General features: G+C 34.2%; 1 protein-coding gene across 1 annotated transcript in view; it reads left to right on the plus strand.

Moving 5' to 3' along the window:
• The window catches only part of LOC129242265 (uncharacterized), a 41,658-nt gene extending 19,314 nt beyond the window's left edge, over positions 1-22,344 (plus strand). Inside the window, exons 4-6 of the mRNA XM_054878824.1 lie at positions 7,802-8,085; positions 22,056-22,121; positions 22,216-22,344. Coding sequence (XP_054734799.1) covers positions 7,802-8,085; positions 22,056-22,121; positions 22,216-22,344 — 479 coding nt within the window. The remainder of the gene's footprint in view (positions 1-7,801; positions 8,086-22,055; positions 22,122-22,215) is intronic.
• The last annotated feature ends 998 nt before the right edge of the window (positions 22,345-23,342 follow it).

The raw sequence follows: 23,342 nt of genomic DNA on the forward strand, positions 1-23,342 counted from the left end.
CATAGCGGTGCAGGAGAATAATCTTATCTTTGTCTTTCATTTTTAATTTCATCAGTGATGCTGTTGACTGTCCGGTGCTTCTTGAGAGAATTTTCTTTAATATCCGGCCAGAGCTCTGCATAGTTCGGAGTTTTCCTGTGTTAGTCTCTTAAAATCTCCTTATGCGCAAAATGTTCCTATTACTAGAGCCTTAATAAAGTTTATTTTTTTAGATAGATTTTTCATTTTCATTTAAGGGATAAGAAACAGAAGAAAATTAAAATTAAAATTCCCGAATCGATCAATCGATCGAGCGTTATCCCCATGGCCCGGAAGTAAGTTACCCAACTTGCATGAATATTTTTAATTTTATTGAAAATATTGCACTTAATTATTCCTCTTCAAGTAGTAGTTGGGACATTTCAAGGAAAATCGTTGCATTTGTAGCTTTTGTAATTGGTTCATATTACAAATTGGCAAATGTGATAATAGCCAAGCTCAGCTGCCATATAGATATAAGTTTTAAACATGAAAAAAAAAATTATAAATATTCTTGTTTATAAAAGAGTTAAAAAACATATTTGTCTAAAAAATTTTTTTGTAAATTAAGAAAACAAAGAATTTATAAAAAAAAAATTTACTAAAAAATAAAAAAAAAATTAATAAAAAATGTTAATTAAGGGGGAACGCCACTGTGAAGGGTAAAAAAATAGTCGACTTTGGGGAATTTTTTTTGTAAGTAGGAATGATTATTCGAGAACCGGACAAAAGGCAATTAATCAAAAATTTGTTTTAAAAAAACAATGTTATACATAAAAAATTTATCACAAGCAAAAGTTTATAAAAACATTTATTAAAATTAAATTAACACAAAAATTTTATAAAAAAGAAATATTGAAACATTTAAAAAACAATTAATAAAAAATACGCATTAAAAAACTGGATACAAAAACAAATTTATTACAAAAAATAAATTTTATAAAAATATTTATCAAAAAAATAATAAAAAAGTAATAAAAATGTTATCTTAAAAAATTGTATAAAAAAAAGCTATTTAACAAAAAGAAAATTTATAAAAAAAAATGTATTAAAACAAATTTCATAAAAAAGTTTTATTAAAGGAAATCTTATAAAAAAGATTATTAAGAATTTACAAAAACCCTAATAAAAACAATTTATTAAAAAATTTAAGAATTTAGGAAAATTTGAATTAACTAAAAAAAAGTGTAATGATTTTTCAATACTATTTTTTTGTATCAAAGCTACCGAAGACCCAATATGATAAAAAATTGTAATTTGTAACTAAGTTTAGTCGCTGGTTTAAGAAAATAAATAAAAATTTATTAAACAATTTAAGAATTTAAGAAAATTTTAATTAATTAAAAAAATTGCATACAAAATAAAACTGTAACAATTTTGCAATACTTTCAAAGCTACCTAAATATGTTTATAGCCAGTTATATTGGACCGCCCAAAGGCCAGCCTTCATAGAGTTAGTGCCAATATGTATGAGGGTAGCTGCACAAAAAAGTGCACTTCGAAAAAAATTATGGCATAGAATGATATTTTTCTTAAAAAATGATTTTCATGACCTCTGTCACGTTTTAATATGTCTTTTTCATTCCAAAAGCTTATACCTGTAAAACAAAAATATGCAGTAAAAAAAGTAGTGGTGCTCATGCAGGCCAATATGAGAATAACTTTTCGGCTATTCACAAAAAAGCCTAAAATATCAAGATTTATGTCATGAGCAGCTTAATACACTTCTACGCTTTTGTTCTACTTTAGTTTAGTAGCTGAAGGAAGAGATATATGGACGGTTGGGGAGACTGACGCAGGCACGCAGGAAGCTGTCATTCACCAAATTTTACTTATCTATATTAACTCACATATGCTTGCCTAAGTATGTATGTTGTACGCCTAAATACATACACACATAAGCGCATATTTATATTTATAACATCAACAAAACTTTTTGCCCGTTGAACATATTTCCATTATGCAGTTATAAGAGACTATAAAAAACAAGAAAACGAAAACAAGACACGACAACAGCAGACAGAATAAGGGGAAAAAAATCTCGTGAGAATTTATATGCAACATTGCATTAATAAATACAGGTAGTAAAAATACGGCAATGCAAAAAACAGCACGAATGTGTAGAAAAGCAGCAACAAACCACTTTTAATTGCTGCCGGCAATTTATGCCTGCCACAAGAGCATTTTTTCAATTCTATGTCATACACCACTACATACACACAAAAGTACTTTTTTTGCACTTGCAGCCATTCAATTTTCAGTGAAATTGAGTGAGAGCGGATATGCAATACATTAAGCAACTGCCAAGGTGTACTTGTATTATGCCTGTGGGCGTAAAAGTAGCAAATCCTATAACAAAAAAAGCTGAAAATTCTGCCAATTTCACAAGTGCAACGAAGTGTGGCCTGATCGCATAGTGTAGAAGAGATGATACGAGTGCATGTGTGTGTGTGCGTGTATTTCTGCACATTCTTTATTTTCATATTTTTTCGCTTTTGTTCTATTTATTACTCATTGTCATGCATTGCTTGCTTACTTTGATTTTATTGCTGTTTTTGCCGCACCAGTAAGACAATGCTGTGAATTTTGCTGACTGGCGCTCAGAAGGAGTAAATTTTAGTAAACAAATATCTGCTTATACTTGCGTCGTGCACCTTTACATACATACACACATGCAAGCATACATATACATAAGTAGTTATTTGCAAGCATAAAGTTGTGCGCTTATTTTTGTAAACTCTCAGCCGTATTAGTTTCAAACACTAATTTCCACATGGCATTTTGTATATTTATGTGTATATGCACGTAAGTTCGCACTCTTCTGCCTCTTCGCTGATTTGTGCTGCTATTCTTGTGCATCGCGTTTCGTGTGAAATGAAGAAATTGAAAATTCCGCAAACGCATTTCCCATGGCACCATTAACATTTCCACAGCTAACGCCACAAAGTGCTTCACTTAGAATGCAAGTATGTATGCATATGTGTGTGTGTGCACGTCTGTTTGTATGCGTTCTGCTTAATTTCGCTCACTTGTGCGAGTTTACATTTTGCTGTTTTCTCCATCGGCTCTTCTGCGTGCGCTGGTGCGCTGCTTTGCATAATTGGGGAAATGCACAATTAGTGCACACATTTGCACTAAACGCACTAACACACACGCACGCAAGGACGAATGCGTACACATATTTGCGCGCTTAATCACAGCGTCGTTAGAATGCTGCTACTTGCTCGGTCTACTTGCGGCATGAGCAACTTGCAGAAGCTGTTCGGCGTTTGCGGTATAGAATGCAACGGCATGCGGCAACTTAAGTGGCAGAAGCACATTGTCATCGCTGCAATTTATTTGGGAGTATTTAAAGAGCATTCCGTGCGCATACAAATGTACAAAAACGCGGAAATTGTATTGCGGTGCGGCAAGTATTTGAATATTTGGGAGAATGTTGGAAAATTTGTTTTACGCTAAGCCTCAAATTCATATAAGTTGCGATGTGAGAAAGCAAAAATAAGAGATATAAAATGAATAAGAAAATAATTTACTGAGACCGCAGCGCATACGCTTGTTCTTCTCATGCATATTTTAAAGTACGTACGTATTTATAAAAAACAAAAACAAACACAAAATAAAACAAAAAAATTTTCAAAACATTGATCAAAAAATAATATTGAAACATTAAAAAAAAATTATAAAAAATGTATATATAAAAAACTTAATTATAACAAAAAAAATTTATTAAAACAAAATTTTATAAAAAAACGTATTAAATAATACAATAATAAATAAAAACAAAAATAATAAAACTTTATCTTAAATAAATTTGTATACAAATAAAATTTTTACAAAAAGAAAATTTATAAAAATTGTTAAAAAAGGTTTTATAAAAAAAATGTAACAAAAAAAAATACAAAATTTTTTTTTTTTTTTAATTTAAGAAAATTTTAATTAATTTAAAAATTTACAAAAAAACACTGTAATAATTTTCCAATGCTTTTTTATATAAACTAAAAGACGAAATATGATAAAAAATTTTAATTTACTATATAATTATGTTTAGTCGCTGGTTTACGTTGATAAGCTAGATACATTGGAGCGCCGTGAGGGCAACTCCATGTAAAAGTGCACTTGGAAAAAAAATTATGGCATGGAGTGATATTTCTTTTAAAAATCGATTTTCATGAGATCTGATACATTTCAATATGTCTTTTTCATTCCAAAATTTTACACCTGTAAAACAAAAATATGCAGTAAAAAAAGTAGTGGTGCTCATGCAGGCCAATATGAGAATCACTTTTCTGCTATTCACAAAAAAGCCTAAAACATCAAAAAAAATAAAAAAATTTTTTTTTCAATACGAGTATCAGCACATGTCCATCTACCTCTCAATGTACGACCAATTTATCCTTCTTTATATGCTTTTTTTTATTTTTCTTATTAACAATTCTTATTAATTTTTTTAGAAGGGTTGTACAATTGCATTATAAAGGGTGGTTAAATTTCAAGGGCCAATGTTGAATGTAAACCACACCTAAACTTCAAGCTTTTCTGCATATGATTTGAAGTTTTTCAATTTCAGACTAACTCAATTTGAATCATGGAAAGATACACTATCAAGCAACGTTAAAGTTAATCAGGGTTATTATGAAAACGGGCGTTAAAATCAAAATGCATATCGCGCACTTCGTGAAGAAAATCATCTTCAGTGATGAGGCACATTTTCACCTCCGTGGGTTCAGCAGAATTGCCGCATTTGGGCGAATGATAATCCAAGAGTGATTGCCGAAAAACCAATGCACCCGCAAAGAGTGACTGTTTGGTGCGGTTTATGGGCCGGCGGCATCATTGGGCCGTATTTTTTCCAAAATGAAGCCGGTCAGACAGTTACTAGGAATAGCGTTCGCTATCGTGAGATGATAACGAACTTTTTATGGCCCGAATTGGAAGATATGGATATGGACGATATGTGGTTTCAACAGGACGGTGTCACTTGTCACACAGCTAACGAAACAATGGCTTGCGCGAAAAATTTGATGACCGAATAATCTCACGTCGCGGCGATGTCAATTGGCCGCCAAGATCATGTGATTTGACACCGTTGGGCTTCTTTCTTTGGAGTTAATATATTTGAAAGAAAAGGTATACGTCGATAAGCCAGCAACAATTCAAGAGCTAAAGGATGAGATAATTCGGCAGATTAACGGCATAGAACCTCAATTATGTCTCATCGTCATCGAAAATTTGGACCATCGGATGTAGGTGTGGCGCCGAGGCCATTTGGCCAATATTTTATTCCATACGTAATTGAGCCATACAAATATTATCATAATAGGGAGAAATGATAATAATTTCTTAAGAAAATGGTATTTTATTCAAAATCAATACCGGCCCTTGAAACTTAACCACCCTTTATTATGCAATCCCAAATCCAAGTGAAATCAGGCGCTATGAATCTCTTCACTAAGGTGGCATTTGTAAATGCTTAGAAAATCATTTTTTCACCAACTTGCTTGCGATGCTTTTTCGGCTAGCATTGAAGAGAGTAGAGCTCATATGTAGCAAATATATCTAATTAAAAACAAATTAGTAAGTCATTACGCTGCTACTAGAGACGAAAATATAAGCGGCATATTTTGATTCCGATTCCGGTCGTACTAATGTTTATGACAATCGGTTGAACGGGGCAGAAGTTGCTACTCTGCAGCGCCACCTGTAGGCGAGTGGCATCAATAAGCATATTCTACAAACCTTCTCCGTGGAATAATACATATATATACCAATTTTTATAATAATCGGACCAGTAGTTTTTGAGTTCATCGATGACATTTAGACAAACATTTATATATAAGAAGAAGATTATAAATGTATTAAACAGCCGCTGCAACTACTGACCCACGTAAACCAAAGATGGAAGCACTTTGTGATGCCTCAGTTTGATTAACGATTTTCGCTTGAGCTCTTCAGTGCCCCTGATAAAGAGATGTGAGGACTTAGTAACACGTACATGAATACACTTATATATTTGTCATCCTAATTGAAACATAAGGCCTCAATAAACAATTTTAAATTAGATTTATTTAAGGCTCGAAACTTCACTTGTCGCCAAGAGCGGCCTGCTTGCAGCGCTTCTGCTTCGACTAGCCGCCTTCCCGTGCTCGATAGCCTACCACATCTGCGACTTTCTCGTGAATTCCAGTCTAGAGCAGAGATATAACTCCATTGGAAGATAACTCCATTGAATTTCCATAAAATATGGCTAATTCATTTCCACTTCGGACGCCGAATTGCTAGGAAGACAGATGTTTGTTTTATCATAGCCCAGAGATTGTTTTTGGAGACCGTGTTAGGCGAAAAAATGTGCGTCATCCTATGAAAGTTACGGTTGATAAAAATTCGTGTGCCATGCATGCCATATACAGGCAGGTTCCAAGTGTCGCACCCATACAAGACAATTGACTTGACATTGGATTTAAATGTTCTGAATTACGTGGGCATAGATATACTAATGGGATGACCTATCCACATCTCGTCCAAAAACTACGAGGCCTTTCGATATTCGACCATGTAAATATTATATATATTTTTTTAATAAACCTTCTAGGCCATATTTTACGCAAAAATCAAAAAATTTCTGAAATGTTTATGCTAACCCCTTCCAAAGCTTCGACGTAGATGACGAAATCTGTGCTAGTAAAACCAAAATGAGGAGTTTCCAAAAAAAAAAACACAATTGAAAAAATTGCTAAAGATAACTTTTTTTCAAATTTCCAGTTTTGGAAATTAGTGAAACTGGATTGTTGAAATTGGAAAAACTTTATTTAAAAAAAAAAAAAATAGAAAATTGGAGGAAGATTGGAAATTAGTGAAATTGGATTGGGGAAATTGGAAAAAGTTTATTTTCAGAAAAACAAAAAAATTGGTGAGAGATAAATTTAATACATGGACGAAAGCCAGATAATCGTGTTAGTAAACGCAAATTTATCAGTTTTTTTTTCTTAATTTTATTCACCATGCCTTTGGTTGCAAAAATTTTTCAAAAAAAAAAAATAATAATAATAAACAAAAAAAAAATTGGTGACGGTAACAGGAAAAAAATGGTGTGTGATTGGAAACTGGTGAAATTGGAAAACTTTATTTTCAAAAGTTATTTTTCATAGTTTTGAAACATGTACTCAAAGCCAGATAATCTGTGCTTATAAAACCACATTTAACAGTTTTTTTCTTAATTTTATTCATCATACATTTAGATTGCCTTGGGTTCTAAAAACTTTGTTTTCACACAAAAACAAAAAACAAGATGAGAGATGGTTTTGAAACAGGGCTTCTATTTCCCAGATAAGCAGATAAAAAACACATTCAAATGACAATCATAAAACTACAATATTATTGTACGCACAAACAAATATACACAGGCACACATACACAGCAATTTAGAAATTACAAAGAACTTTAACTTAATTAAACAACCAACTTAGGTTCTGTACTTATGAACTCTTCTTATATATATATACATACTCACATAAACATACTCACATACATACATACAGGCACATATCCATACACACAATGCAATCTTTGTGTGTGTACAGTAATCACAAACGAGCCACTAAGTACGTCGGCACACAAGTTTCCATTACTGCTAATGTACTCGCCCATGCACCGCAGTACACAAGTAAATGCGCAAACATTAAAAACACGCACACACACAAAAACGCATCTATATATAAGTGCGTGCTTATATTATCATTATAGTCGCACAGTAACTTTAATTTAATTAACATAATCGCAATTATAGCGACGTTGATGTCGATGCGCAAAAGAGCGCTCCCACTGCTGCGTCATCCACCTTCCAGCGCCATTAGCCAGCTGCTTTCAGCAGTACTGCTGCCGCTGTTGTTGCTGTTGCTGGTCGCTGTGGTGCAATTTTTCTTCAGCAGTCAACCAGTCAACCAGCCAGCCCGCCAGCCAGCCATTGCTCCCACTATACAAAGCGAGCGACTTCCATTTGCTGGCGAAAGATTGCGTGTTGGCCGTTCATTTGCTTTGACTGTGTCTATGCTTGCCTCCGACGATTTGCTGGTACTCTTGTGTGTTTGTTTGTTTGCACTTTATGCTAGTTCATTGTGATTTAATAAGTTCCACATTTCCCGTCAACTGACCTAAACACTAAAGCCAACTTAAGTATTTGTTGTAGTTAGCAGCGTACATCAGTGTTACTTCAGCTTTAACTTTCATTGAGTTTGTTATCTGCTGCTGTATTTAAGCCAATGTGGATGTAAATGCTAAATGTGCTTAAGTATTTGTGTGTGTGTAGACGCATGGGTGTGTGTGTTTGTGTATAAGTTATTTGCTTGACTTTTTCATTGCAGATATTTCTCTTTGCTTATTGCTTTCATTGGGGAAGCACTGACGGAGATTGCTTGTATGTATGTGTGTATGTGTGTATGCATAGCCGAATACCACCCGTACACTCAACACCACTGGGAACTGGGATTTGAAAGTTGACTTTGCCTGCACACTTTGTTGGACTTTTATGCTGCTGTTGTAATCATTATTACTATAACTATGTATTGGCGTAACTTCTTACGACTTTTTATTTATGTTTTCTATCATTTTCATTTTTATGATGATTTTTCAAGGGTCAGTGATTTAATAGTTGACGTTGACGGTGACGTTGGGAGTTGGCGTGGGAATTTTTCTCAACGTAATGGTCATAAAAGCAATCGCGCTAGGCTTTGTGCTTGGTTACCTTTGAAGAGTTTTATTTCGAAATGATATCCGGAACTACTTTTTGGGTTGCTGAATTTTAATTTAAAAAAAATTCAGATAGGCAAATATATATTTACGACTTAAATTGTCCAAACAATGAAATCGCACTCCTAAGATTTTATGACGAGGAAACCCAGCACATTTCGAACATTGTGAACGACTGACGCACAATGGGAATTTTTCGACAAATTTTGTTCATAAATCGTAAAGAATGCAATTTTTTACTGATTTTAATAATTTTTTTTCTTAAAAGGCGCGTAAATGATTTTGGAGGAAATTTTCTGGGCCCGAATTTATTTATTTTTTTTTTAATACATCAAAACACATCTTTGAGTAGGGGTATTTTTATATAAAATTCAGATTTTAGTTACCTATTTTTGTTTTTTATTTATTTTTTTTTAACTTGTTTTTTTTTTTTGTATAAAAATAGAGCATATCCAGAAAAACAAAACAAATAAGGTTTTCTTAATTTTTGTTGTTTTTGCCAATTTTCATAAAAATTTCCACAGTTTCGTCAGAATTTCTTCATAGAATGAATGCATGATATTTTTTGCTTTAGCGTAAAAAATTGTCAATCAACGCAAATTTTGTGGCACTTGATACTTGCCCTTTATTATTTTAAAATTCAGTGGGCTATACAATTCTAAATACTCTGTTTAAAAAACCTGAAATTTTTATTAGAATTTGCTGAATTTTAATAAGTCCCAGAAGTTTTCTTTTATATGGTTTTTGTTGTGGTATGAGTTTCCATTTCTTTGAATGAATAAAAAGATTTAAAAAATAAATCTTTTAGAAGATGTAAAATTAAGGGCGTGACTCCTGAGATGATGATACCAGTATCGCAGATATAGACTAGAAACTGTACCTTCTTTTAAAAGACGATGTCAAAGCCTGAGCCCAAGCAATACCTTTCAACATCAAATTATAAAATTCTCTGCTTAAATCAGGTCTTTCTGCCAAATGATTTGTGAAAATGTTTCTGGAAGAAGAACGACCGATATTTCCTTTTCCAGAGGCATTTTCACATTCTGAAAGAGCTACTGTCATCACTCAATGTCATTTTACAAAGTCTTACCATATCAGCGACTTCTTTTAATTTAGTATAAAGTTTTACTAAACACAACAAATTTAACTAATAAACTTTAACTACATTTTTTATTGATAAAATGTTTGCATAAAAAAGTTCAATTATTAATATTTAATATTTGTATTACTGCAAACACATTTGCAATTAAATCATGAATAATCATACACCTATTTCGATTTGGATGCATATTATTCATATGTATGTAGCTACTATCCCTCACCCATAAATTATTTTCTTTTCAACACAATTACGTCCGTTTACTTCGCATAATTTTTAGGTCTCATTAAAATTTACATTCATTATAAAACCAATAATTAAAATGCATTGCTATTTAATTTTGCATCATTGGCCAAATTTGTGATAATGGAAGCGTTTGCATTAAACAGCAACTACAAAACCAAAATTTCACAACTCTACCACAAACTCATCAGCAATGCATCTGTTGCACACAAAAAAATGAAAAAAAAAATCCAATGGACAACATTTAGCAAACAATAAATTGTAAATAATGCGCTAAACACGCCTGACAGGAGATAAGTTGAGGTACGAAAATTCAGTTTTGTGCAGATGCAACTACGTATATGGAAATGTACCCTGCAGTAAAATCCAATGGTACCAAACTATGTCACTTCTCCTTTTTTTGAGTCTGATTGGTATAGATGGTATTGATATTGCATTTACCCAGGAATGTAAAATCCAAACAAAAGCACCATGCACCATTTGCATAGGGCTGGGTCTCATGCAGAAACTCGATATATGGGTGATACATGAATAGATCAAGAAAAACTTTTGGAATCGAAGTGGTGCTAAAAAAAATGTCGCGAAGTCGACCGTAGCTAAATTTTTTAAGCAGATTTTAACTGAAGATGACAAATGGGTCACTTAAGAGGCCAACAGTCAAAACAGACCGTAATCAAATCCTGTTTAGCCACTGCAACCTTTTTCCAAGTTCGGCTTAACGGCAAAGACGGCTTTGCTGTATGTTTGGTGGGATAAGGAGTGAATTAATCACTATGAGCTACAAACATTAGACCAAGCATTTAGTTTAGGGCTCTACTATGAATAGCTAGCCAGGTTGAGCATCTATCGAAAGAGAGCATCTATCTATATTAAGAGAAGACCAGGATTGACACAGATCTCCGAGAGCTTAGATGATATGAAAATATAACAAAAAGTTTAAGATTGGTTTATTTTTCAGAAATGCCAAAAAAAATTGTTTTACCAAATTAGTGTTTTTCAAAATTTTTTTTCTCCAAATATTTTTTTTTTCAAAAATTTTTTCCAAAATACAAAATTTTTGTTTTCAAAATTTTTTTTTTTCGAAAATGTTTTTTGCAAAAAATTTTTATTTTTTCTCCAAAACTTTCTTCAAAAAAATTTCAAAAGTTCTTTTCCCAATAAATTTTCAAACAAAAAAAAAGTACAAAATTTGTCTAAAAGTAAAGGTGTTGAAAAATTCATTGCATCCTAAAGAAATTTATAAATTGTTAAAGAGAAACGAAGATATTTTGAAACACTATACAAATATTGAATAATTTTTGAAATTACTTACAATTTCTTTTTAATTTTTTCAGTTTATTTCTCATTGCACTCAAGCCTAAAAACCCAAACGAATTTTTAGAAAAATTGGCTACTTTGTCCAAAATTTTTAGATTACTTGATATGCAATCGCTCCAACTCAGAACTCAGCAAACTCGTTGCCGCCTCCAAGATCTTATAAGAAGGTACACAATGACAAAAATATAGTAGGTGGCTTGGAGTGCGACGTACGCTATGAGAAGAACTAATTTTCTTTACTTTCAATGCTCTAAGTTCGCAGCGAGTTTTGAGTTCAGCACTTCCAAGAACAAACGCAGTCTGCTACGGCAGGCGACGAATATATATATATATTTGTTCAATTCTTCATGAACATTAATCTGGCCCTTCTTCTAAGGTAGTAAAAATGAAATCACTTCGTTGTCGAAGTAGCACCAGTTCTAAACCAGAATTTAATTCACTTGTACATTTCACTAGTTACTTCAAAACCACTGTCGAAGTGATATAATTCGCGTGCTGCTTAATGACAAAATATAACACCACTATCCTATTTACACAAGCATGCATTGGTATACTGTATTTATCGCATGCAATTAAAGTCAATTGTTCTAGGCGAATTATCGGCCGGACACATTGAAAATCAAACACTTCAATCAACTAACACCAACAGTGCAACGAACCGCATACTTATGAGCGCAAGCTTGCCACAGGGTACTGAAAATCCACAAATGGATACATCTGCCTACCTAAATACATACAGATGTACCTATGTATGCATAGCAGGCTGCACTGGGTATCAACGCTCTACACTCTGCAACCTCAAAATTTTCTAACCATTTGTAATTAATGCATAATTTATGTATCACCGCTATTTTTGAGTTGAGACAAATTCACAAATTTGTACTAGTAAAAGTTTACTAATGAATGGTGAAATGAAAGGGAGTGAGACCGGACGTATACTAGCCACACTTTATTGATGCTATTTTATAATGCGCAATTAAAATTGATGACGTTTTTACACATTAATTCTGATGAATATGTTGATGAGGCGTTAAATTTTCAACCACCATTGGTTGCCCAAATACTAGCGTCCATATCGAAATGCACTCGGGCATATTTAAGCGAATAAGTAAGGAAAAAGTAGCGAATTGCGCGGCTGAATGATGAACAATACGACTATTCTGCTTCGTTAAAACTATAAAGTAGATATTTGCATAATTTTCATATTTGGCCATAACTTTTCCATGGATAATATTGGAACAAATATCTTTCTGAGCTTATTTTTATTTTAGCTCACAAAATGTAAAGAGCAGATAGATAAAATATCCCTTCAAGGAAAAAGAAATTTACATAATTTAGTATTATTAGATCGAAATTAGGCTATTTTAGCAACAACAGCGAATGGTAGAGGAATATAATTTTTGAGAAAAAAAATTTGTTTACTTTAATTATTTATTATTTATTTGTAAGAGTAGGAATTAGAAATAACAAACACACTAAAATTTTACAAAAGCGCTGGCTACTAAATCCTTTGTTGGAGATATAAGTATATTTGTAAGGCTCTTTTAGAGATAATTTACATTAAGTAGCACAACTTGGTGATATGTCGGATGAAAGGTAATAAGAAATTTATAATTTAGTTTAACTAAGATTCGAAATTTTAGAAAAGAGTTAATACTATCTGAGTTTGTTGATTTCAAATGATCAGAGGGATTTCTGTTACCAAAAACTGTTGTTCTGATCTGACTAAGGCCGGGGCATTCATTCAGGAGTTATTGCACTGACAAATCTGCTCTAATGCAGTATGAGCAGGGTGCCTTCGAGACTTTGTTTACTGCTTGACTGTGTAGAGTTTAAATGTCCAATTGATAGTCGTAAAAGTTACTCATATCTCTGCAAGGAGAGTTTGCTGGGAAATTTCGATCAGTTCCATGGGGATCATTTAATTTTTAGTAGTACTGGTAGGTGGTAAAATCGTTGGCGAGTTTGCCGGCTAACTAATTGGACGCATACACACGTAGCTGTGAAAAAAATTTTATTTTCGAACTTATATTACATAAAATACATTCCTATTGATGCTGAGGAAGGCCATATAAGCTGCATCTGAGTTGTACCTTAAGGTGGTTATTTCAGAAAGGTTGAAATAATTAATTAATGATTCTTTGTATGATAGAAAATCATCGAGATACGAATGATGAATAAGGCTTGGCTTACTTCAAAGTGAAGGCATTCGGTTGCTTTGGTGAAAAAGGCATGCCAGTGTTTGCCATCGTGTTAGTTTACTCAATCAATTTTAAAATAATACTTATGTTAATGTGACATTTCAATATATCTTCCTAAATTTTCAATGAAAAACTCTTCAAAGTCGAAGTCGAGCTTATGACTGCGAGTCTCGAAAAGAAAGTTTTGCGATGCACTTCATACAAAATCAAAAATATTTGAAGAAGGAGATGTTTATCAAGGTATTCCTCAGAGATTTTTTTGTTTTTACAATTTATACACATATATATATACATATGTTTATACATAATTGTATATCCTTATGTTTAAAAAATCTATCTTTTATATTGCTAATAAACTAGAACATAATTTTTGGCAATTTTTTTATAATTTTTTTTAAATGATGAAATTGGCATCCCTTATTGGCACGACTAGTGCGACAACTTTAAACTTAAACAAACTCTAAACCCCAGCTTGGTACTAGTGAGGCTCATTGAACCGATTTTTTTATAGATTCTTGTACTCTTTAGATATTTAAAAAGCTTAACGCTTCTATAATTTTGTGTTAAACTTTCAAGCAAATCAGTGGAAAACTGAAGAGTTATATGCTTTCGACTCAAAGAATTTAGCCAGGGCAAATTGATAGTAGTAAGGCTCGTTTGACCGTTTTTGTATTTTTTACATATTTAAAAAGGTTAACGCTCCGGTAATTTTTTGTCAACATTTCAAGCCAATTTTCCCAAGATTTAAAATTAATGAAAGAAAAAAAACTATTCCCCAGATATAACTGAGGAGTCATGTGGGGAAGCAAATTGAAACTGGTTCGGGAGATTTAGAGTTATAGCGCAAATGAACTTCAAAATTAACCAGTTTCAGAAAAACACTTTCAAGTCGAGTAGGTGCAGAAACTGGAGCAATGGATGCTGAAATACGCATCACTTCATCAATTGTGGTTCAATTGACGTGAGATATTATGCATTTATTTAAATAATAATATAAATCAATTTAAAGTTAAAATAAAAATGCAAAAAAAAAATTGAATACTCTAAAATTTCTGAGTGTACTTTTGTTCGTCATCGCAAGCTTTTTTTTTCTGAAAAGACTAATTCTGAAATTTTCCGGGAAATATTTTAATTTAATATTGTATTTAATCCTCTATCGTCTCTGAAACCTTAATATTTTCAGATTTTAAATATAAGGGTCAAAAGCCCCATGCGCGTAAGAAATATTGGCATAAAATGTTCCACAAAAGTATGCGCAATTAAATTCTATTATAGATACTTGAAGGCAATATTAATGAAAAATGTAGTTTTATATCAGTTTTTTTATAAATAATTTAGTTCAGCTGTAGGCCAAATAGGAAAAACTCATATACCCTGACAAAAACAAAAAAAAAATCAGAATAAATATATATAGATGCTTTCCATTCCAATTCAACCGGGCTATTCGGGTCATGTTCTTCGATTTCGATGTAACTCAAATATGTTGCTCTCTAGTCAAAATAATGAGACACGTATTTTTTTGTTCGCCCGAAAAAAAGTAGTTGACAATTTTTTATTTTCCAAAAAACAAAAAGTGCGAAACAGGTTTTTTACTCAAAAATTCATTACTCAAAAACAACTCATTTTAGCTACTGGGCATTCAGCTCAATTGAAGTTTGAGGTGTCGTCTTGATTTGGAAAAAGTTATAAAAAAAATACACTTTTTGAAATATTGAATTTCGAAAAAATAATTTGCAATAATATAAATAAAAAATTTGCAACTACTTTTTTGCAATTGTTTCTACATTAAGTCGCTCGTGTAAGTAATGACGATCATTCTGAACCTAGAATTATTAAAATCGGTTCATTTTTGACTAAGTTATGGGCATTTAAAAAAAAAATTTCTTATTTAATTAAAAAAAAATCGATTTTGAGCCGAAAAAGAAAGTTGTCGATAATTCTTGAAAAAAAAATTTTTCGGGCGAACAAAAAAATACGTGTCTCATTATTTTGACCAGAGAACAACATATTTGAGTTACATCGAAATCGAAGAACATGACCCGAATAGCCCGGTTGAATTGAAATGGAAAGCATCTATAATAATTGGCATTGAGACAGAAAAGGGGCGGTTGTCTCTTATTCTACAGTTCTTCCTATTTCGTAATTGCTATTATTATTATATTGCTTTATTTACTCTGATAGTCAAGCGGCTCCAATCGTGTAAAGACTCGTCTAAGATAGTAATTGGGTGTGAGAAATTAATAAAAAAAAGTGCACAGTATTTTTCTATTAATCTACTCTGGATGATAGGGCAAAGCATTATTAAAGGTAACTGCAAGGTTAATTAACAGTTAAGTTAACTAAATGAGCTCCTCGCTCCAAATTAGTCAGCACAAGATCGACAATCCTCGCAACATGCAAACCTTTGATGGACAGAGATATCATTACTGTTGCAAATTTCAACTGGGAACTCCTGCGCTATTAGCAGACAATCGTGGCCCGAATGGAACATGGGTCGCACTAAGAGTCTACTTAAATTAAGTAGGAAGGATCTAAGAATCGTTGTAGGTTTCCTATCAGGGCACTGTCTAATAGGAAGGTTGGCGAGTAGATTAGGGGCACCATCCAATGAAAATTTCAGAAGCAGTCAGGATATATAGCAGGAAGAGACAGTCTAACACCTTCTATGGGCCTGCATGGCTCTGTGTGGAAAACAGTCGAGATTGCTTAGTTTCTCTTTTCTGGACAACATTAGGCAGTTGTGAATCTCAAACTAGCTGATATAGGCAGTTTTCGAAAGGCCACCACTTTTAAAGGTTTAGCGAGGATCAAGTAGCGCAAGGCTAGGATAGTTACTTTACTATCACAAAGCGCCTCTAATTGGCCTAGGTGCGCGGAAGGACAGCCACGTCACCTAACCTAACCTGACTTTTATTACCGTATTTGCTTTTTTTTGACAAATTTGCATGCGCAGTTTTTTAAGCTGATTTTGAAGGCCCTTTAACGTAAGCCCCCGAAGCCACTTCTTCAATAGCATATTAAAGAATAATCAAATTGGAAGCTGGTATGCCAGCTAGTAAGAAAATTTGTTATAGAATACTTGCAAAAATTCACACTTTTCTGTCAGACCGGCAACATTCAACTCCTCTCCGACACATACAACATTTTTGGAGTATCACATCTGATCACATCTTAGACTATCCTTTCCCAAACGAACTTATAACCAACGCAACATGCAAAATAAAGCACTTTTTTTTGGATATTTCTTCAATTTCAAAGCCTCCATAAGAATATTAATATTTCAAATTTCGCTTATTATATGCAGACCTCGAAGGAACTCTATTGTACATATATTCCAACGCCAACTTTACTTGAATTATTTTGTGGCATATCCGAGTTTATTAGCAGATAACCGAATTCATTTAGTATTAGCCAAATATTGCTGATTATTGTTTGCGCGCAATTGTTTTTTTTTGTGAGGTATTTCAACTTAAGCTTTTTACACAAATTCTTAGACAGCAATTCTTACAACTCTGCAGCTCTCTGTAAAATAAATAGAAGTAAATACGAAAATTTTCGTTTTAAGTATTTCGCATTTTTCAGAATTTCTTATTTGTATTTACTCAACTAAAATGTGCTTTGATGAAATATTTATTTTTCTCTCATTTTCATGAAGCTTCTTGCGCAACGTTTGCTTAAATTTGTTAAAAGCATTCATTGCTGCGCGTAAATAGTGAAAAATCTTTGCTCCTTGGCTCCTGCATATGTAATGGGTTACTTAAGCCAACGCACAAACTACGTACACCAGCTGAACCCAGCTGCTGCTTTAGCTGACTTCAACGCCCAAAACGACTCTTAACCATTATCGCTGCTGCTGCCGTTGGTGCTGCTACAGCTGCTACTACCTGGCACTGCAACAAATGAGTGGAATTTTGTGTGCAAATTAATTTACTTTCATGCGCCGCTGCTGCTGTAGCTGACGACCGCACTTTAAAGCCGGCGAAGTGCAATGCTGTAATCCGCGCTTAAATCTGGCCTGAGTTGCACGCTTGTGAAACCACGGCTAACAAGAGAGAGAGAGAGCGACGAAGCGAAAATACAGCGAAAAGAGGAGGGAGAGAAATGAAATTTAACCAAGCAACTTGCGAAAAATACAAGCAAGACAGAGAATAGTTAATGGCGAATGTCTCGAAATGTCAAGCATACATATGTGTGTGCGTGTAGGTGCATGTATGCATGTCTACTTGTAAGAAAAATAGAAAGGAGAAAAAAATAGCCCAACAGCTGTGGTGCGCCACGGCGTATGAGTAATATGCTCTGTGGGAGCAGACGAAGGCGCAAAGCATTTGCTTGCTTGTTGTTTCATTTCATTTTGATGCTGTACCAGAAATTGTTCACACCATTGTAGTTGACGTAATATTTTTTGCGCTACTTGCAGTAGATTGCCTTTCTTGTTATTATTGCTGTTGTTGATGTTGACAATGACAGACTGTGAAATAAACTGACCACAAAATAAAAGTAAAGAAAATCTGCGCGAACACTGAAAGCAAAGCCGAACTGTAAAAAAAGAACCTCACCGCACACACATGCACACATATGTACTTACTTCCACGTTTTTATAGGCGTCACAAAACAAAAAATAAAATAAAATACTTTATAGAAAAAGCGCTACTAATGCTGACGAAGTTGAGCGCAGCAAAACACAAGGCGTCAATGGAAACGAGGCGGAGGAGGAAAGTGTATGTCATGAATAAAGGCTGCAGAAGCTTTGCAGCAATTTTTTCTACGCCTTAGTCTTGTCGTCAGGGCGTCGCTGGCAACTATGGCTGTTGTTAGACAAGCCAAATTAAGACAACAACAGCAACTGCAAAAAATAGAGAACACACACACAAGAACAAGCAAATTGCAGTAGAAAAAAAATTAGGGCGTTGAGAGCGAAAAAATGCATTCACAAAAATAAAGCACGTAAACGAATAAAGGATGGAATGTAAAAATGCTAATGAACAGGAAAGGAAAAACTTATGAAAAAGCAAAACCACGTCCAGCCAGACGGCAAAGTGGTGGGGCAGAGAAAATTAAACGTCTTCACTATCAAAGAGAGGAAATCCTAAAAAACTTCAAGTACACATTTTTTGTTGTTTATATTTTTTTCCAAATACTATCAAAGCCACTAATATTTTTTTAGATATTTTACTATCCGCTTTCGTTCTAATTACTTCTGTACGTGAGTGTGTGTGTGCGAGTGTTTTTTTTTTTGCCGTATTGTTTGATAATTTAGGATGTTCATACATATAAACTCAAGAGGTTTCTAGTTACGCTTGCATTTGCACCAGAAGCTTATCTGTGAGACTACTCTGTATTGTCAGGCATCGTAATCCGCTTTTAGGCGCACATACTCGTGCATGTGCAAATGCTTGCCAGTAGCTTCTTTATGAATACTTTTCTGTGTTATTTTTTGTGCACGCCCATTACATAAAGACCCTTAAAAAGAGCAATCAAAAAAATATAATAAAAGTAATCGTCGAGATTGAAAGTTAGCATAGAAGTGCGGAATTAATTTGCTGCTTTTCTATTACGCGGCAACATCAAAATCAGATACTTAGATTAATACTTGTTTTATTACTTTTATTATTCAGTTTACAGAGAAAATTGTGGCGAGTCTAATCCTCAGCGTGCTTTAGAATTATACGGGTAGTCTGTCGTAGTCTTGCCTTGAATACATTGCGTGACCTCCAAAGTTGGTTGCTCCAACAAATTTGTTGTAAACTCGAATGAATTTCCCTTGAGACACTGGTTAGGTGAAAGTTGGAGATACTAACACTGGGTGGCCTAGAATTTCGTATCAATTATTTCCAAATCGGCTCTATTAAGAATTAACCTCCTACCATACAGACCCTGATGTGCTCATGTAATTAGAGAAGAGATATTTTTTTATCAATTTTAAGTCGCTTTACAGAAAAATTCAAAAGCCCGTTAAGGTTTTGAATTTTTTTATAACTGACGTCTTTCCTTGCCGAGATTTACAGAGCATTAAATTTTACAGCTAACTCGAATATGTATATGAAGGAAAGAGTTTTAAATATTCCATGGAAATGCTCTGCATTTAAACTGAAATAAACTGAAGGTGAATTATTGAAGGCCGACTTATCGAATGGTTTATGAAAGATGGTTTTGAAAGTGTAGAAGTCCTCCCGAATGGGGAAAGTCTCTGACTGCGATTCCCTTGGAAGCGGCCAGGACGATGCTTTTGCATGCAGCCCAAGTCGCTTACAACTTTCGAGCTTCGCCCAAGTATCCTCTAGGTAGCTCCCGAACATCCGCTTGAGAGTGAGCTAATGTAAGAAGGCAAATCTCATGAAGAATCTTATCCAATCTAATGTGAGAAAGCGAAGCAACCCAGGTTATTTGGTTGCACGCTGGGTTTGGGGCTCGCCACATGAAAATACTCCACAATAAACAACAATACAAAGCCTCGAATGATAACTGATAACTTTGAAGGTGTCGAGGAACTAAGAACTATGATTTCAGGGCATACACCTGAAATGTTAGGGCCGTTAATGGGAAAGGCGCTTTTGCACGGCTGGTTCATGCCCTCGTGAGATCAAAGGCTGTCATAACTGCTAATCAAGAGATTCTATAGACCAGGCAAGGCAAAAAGAGAATTTAACCTTTGTGACGACTACTACAGCTGCCATGTAAAGGAGCGCAAATTCGGTGTTGGGCTTAGAGCGGCAGAGCGACTTCGTCGCCAAGTACACTCGTTTACCTCCCGTCGCCAAGCACACTCGTTCACCTGTGGCCAAAGATTGCTTCTATCATTGCTACTCCCGCCACTAATTAAAAAATGCGCTTAGCGACTTCAATGCCAGAGTGGGCAAGGCGGAAATTGAGCGCAAATTCAGAAAATTCAGCCTGCACTACGAAGCATGCGGTAACGGACAGCAGCTGATAGACTTCGCCGGAGCTCGAAACCTAGTAGTCTGCCGCATCAGATGCCAGCAAAGAAAAATACACCAATCTACGTTGTGATCGCCTGATCACATGATCGCAAAACGCGAAATCAGATCGATCATGTATCAACCGCAACACGAAGACACGCTTCTAGTGCTTTAGATGTACGCACGATCCGAGGGCCCAACATCGACTCGTTGCAGCTAAAAACGTATATAGCAAAAAACGTATATCTAACTACGCAAAGAATGTACGATATCGGAAAGTTGCAAACGCGAAAGACAGCCAAAAGATTCGCCACTCGACTCGCACTCCTGTTCTCAGAGGGATCACTTAAAAAAGTTAGATAGTAAATTGGTTTTCATTGTATCACTGACGACTTTTATTGGAGCACTGCGACCTGTGATTCGGTTTATAATTAGAGGCTTATAATGAGTTTGAGCACCGTCTTAGTTTTTTTCCTTATCCCCATAGCCGCATTTGATTCCATAGCCTCGTGAAGTGACTCTAAAGGCTGAGTGTATCCTCCTCCTCGAGAACTGCTCATTCGCAGAGGGTGTTCGCTGGTCTTGAAATGCTTAGTTCGCAAAAACTATTGACGCTTGGTTCTACTAGTTTTATGAAATGTTAATGAAATGGTAATGAAGACTAAATGTCGGTTTTAGGATCCCGTGAGTGCTCGTTAGCCCTCTATATACAGGTACATGCTAGGCTAGTAACTACTTGATACTCATCTAGAGGGAAGTGCGAATTATTTTTCCAGCCGCTGCTCGGGATTTTCCAAGCAGTCTCGCGACTTAATTAATTGAGATGAAGGCGTCCATAGAAAACCATTTTGAAGAAACAATTTAAAAAATATATTCTTTTAGTGGCACAAAGGCATTATAAGTGAGATTATATTCACTATTTAAGATTACATTAACTTGAAAAGATTCCACTGAAAAATACAAAAAGTCATAAATTCGTGCTTTCGATTCAGTTTTTACTTTTGTCCTACCACCTATCAGCCTCCTCTCGTAGCTTTTCCCAGTATCAGCAAGAGTTTCAGCGAACCCCACTTTTCATTTGAGGCAGCACAACTAATACAATTATTTTATTATGTAATAATAAATTTGAAATTCTATTTATTTTTCATTTCCCGCTGTCATTGACCGTTAAAATTTGTACTAAATTTTGTCATGGCGCCAATTATTATTTGGCTCAACTCTGAATCATACATCCATCGCCATAGAAACACAAATACAAAGCAAACAAAAATGCACAGCTAATACAAATGCAAAATGGCAAATAATTTTATGACGCAGCTCGTTGAGTTTTGTAATACATTTTGCTTTAAGCGCAGTACACCACTGTATGTGTGTGTATATGCACCCATACATACGCACACACACACACACATTAAAATCAATGTATTTATAGCCGCCATACACAAATCTGCACCCACTTTATGTTATTCGCACGCGCTTGCAAATTTGCCGATTTTTGTTTTGTGCTTTTCGTTACAGCAGCCGATTGAGGGCAGCAAAATACGCAGCAACTCAAACAAGGTGGCCTATGTGCATAGGCTGGCAGTACGCGTGTATTTGCTAATTGCTTGTGCTTAGCCGAATTTTATTTTCTTTGCAGTTTCTTGCTACTTTTTGCTTATTTTTATTGGCATTTCAGCCGGGTATAAAACCATTAACCAAATGCAAATTGGCTGCATTGCCAGTTGGCAGTAAATTCCCTGACTTATTACCGGTTGCTCTTCTGGCCGCAGATGAATGCACGAAACATGTGCTCGGATTGACATAAGCATATAAAAGTAAATATTGACTTAGACAAAATGCGAATAGTAGAAAAAAAACAACAGATTATTAATAAAAGCGCAAATATTATTAAATACCCATACACATACACGCATGTATATGTGACAGTAAATGCTTGAATTGCCTGTTTCTGCTGCCCTGCGCAAACCCTTTCGCATGCTGGCTGATTGTCTAGTATTTATTTTTAGTTACGTGTGTGCAGTTTTATTCATAAGGCGGAATAAATCGTTAAGTCATTTTGGATTCTGCGAAATTTTATGACCCAATAATTTTCCGAGATATTTACATAAACGATTACACTCGTACATAAAAATATTCTCTTGCTCTAATGTCCGAATTGCGGAGAATGTAGAAGCTGGCAATGACCGCATTGCATATTTTGTGTAAATCGAAATCATTTTCTTTATTTATTACTGAGGTCATCAACAATTTTGAGCAGATTTATTGTACGACTCTCGAAAAAAGAAAGGCAAAGAGTTTTAATTGGATAGTTTCTATTTTCAGCAATTATAAATAAGAGATAAGATAAATTGCTGCTTGTTATAAAAATTGATTGTTCGAAAAAGAAACAGCTGTGCGAAATTTTTGGAACAGTGTGTAACAAAATTTTGTAACTTGTGTGAAGTGCTGAATTCAAGTGCGGTATTCACGTAAAACTTTGAAAAGAAAATTCAACATAAAGTCTCATTAATTTTCTTTCCTTCATTAATTTTTCACCAACATCTTTTTAATAAGATTTTTCAGAAAAATTTCGAGTATGCAGTTGTATAGCTCAAGGAGGTTAAAAGATAAGCTTTGAACAACAGTTGAAAAAATTAAAAAAAAAAATTCATCTCACATTCTCATGTCCCATTGAGTTTTAAATTTTTTTGAAATGATGTTCAAAGCTTTAGACTTTAAGTTTTATGAGATCGGTTGTAGTATTTTATCCATAAATTCACTTTTGTACGATTTTTGCATACAAAAAATTATTCGCGAAATATA

The sequence above is a fragment of the Anastrepha obliqua genome, chromosome 3 (assembly GCF_027943255.1).
Source record: "Anastrepha obliqua isolate idAnaObli1 chromosome 3, idAnaObli1_1.0, whole genome shotgun sequence".
In the NCBI taxonomy this organism is placed as follows: Eukaryota; Metazoa; Arthropoda; class Insecta; order Diptera; family Tephritidae; genus Anastrepha; species Anastrepha obliqua.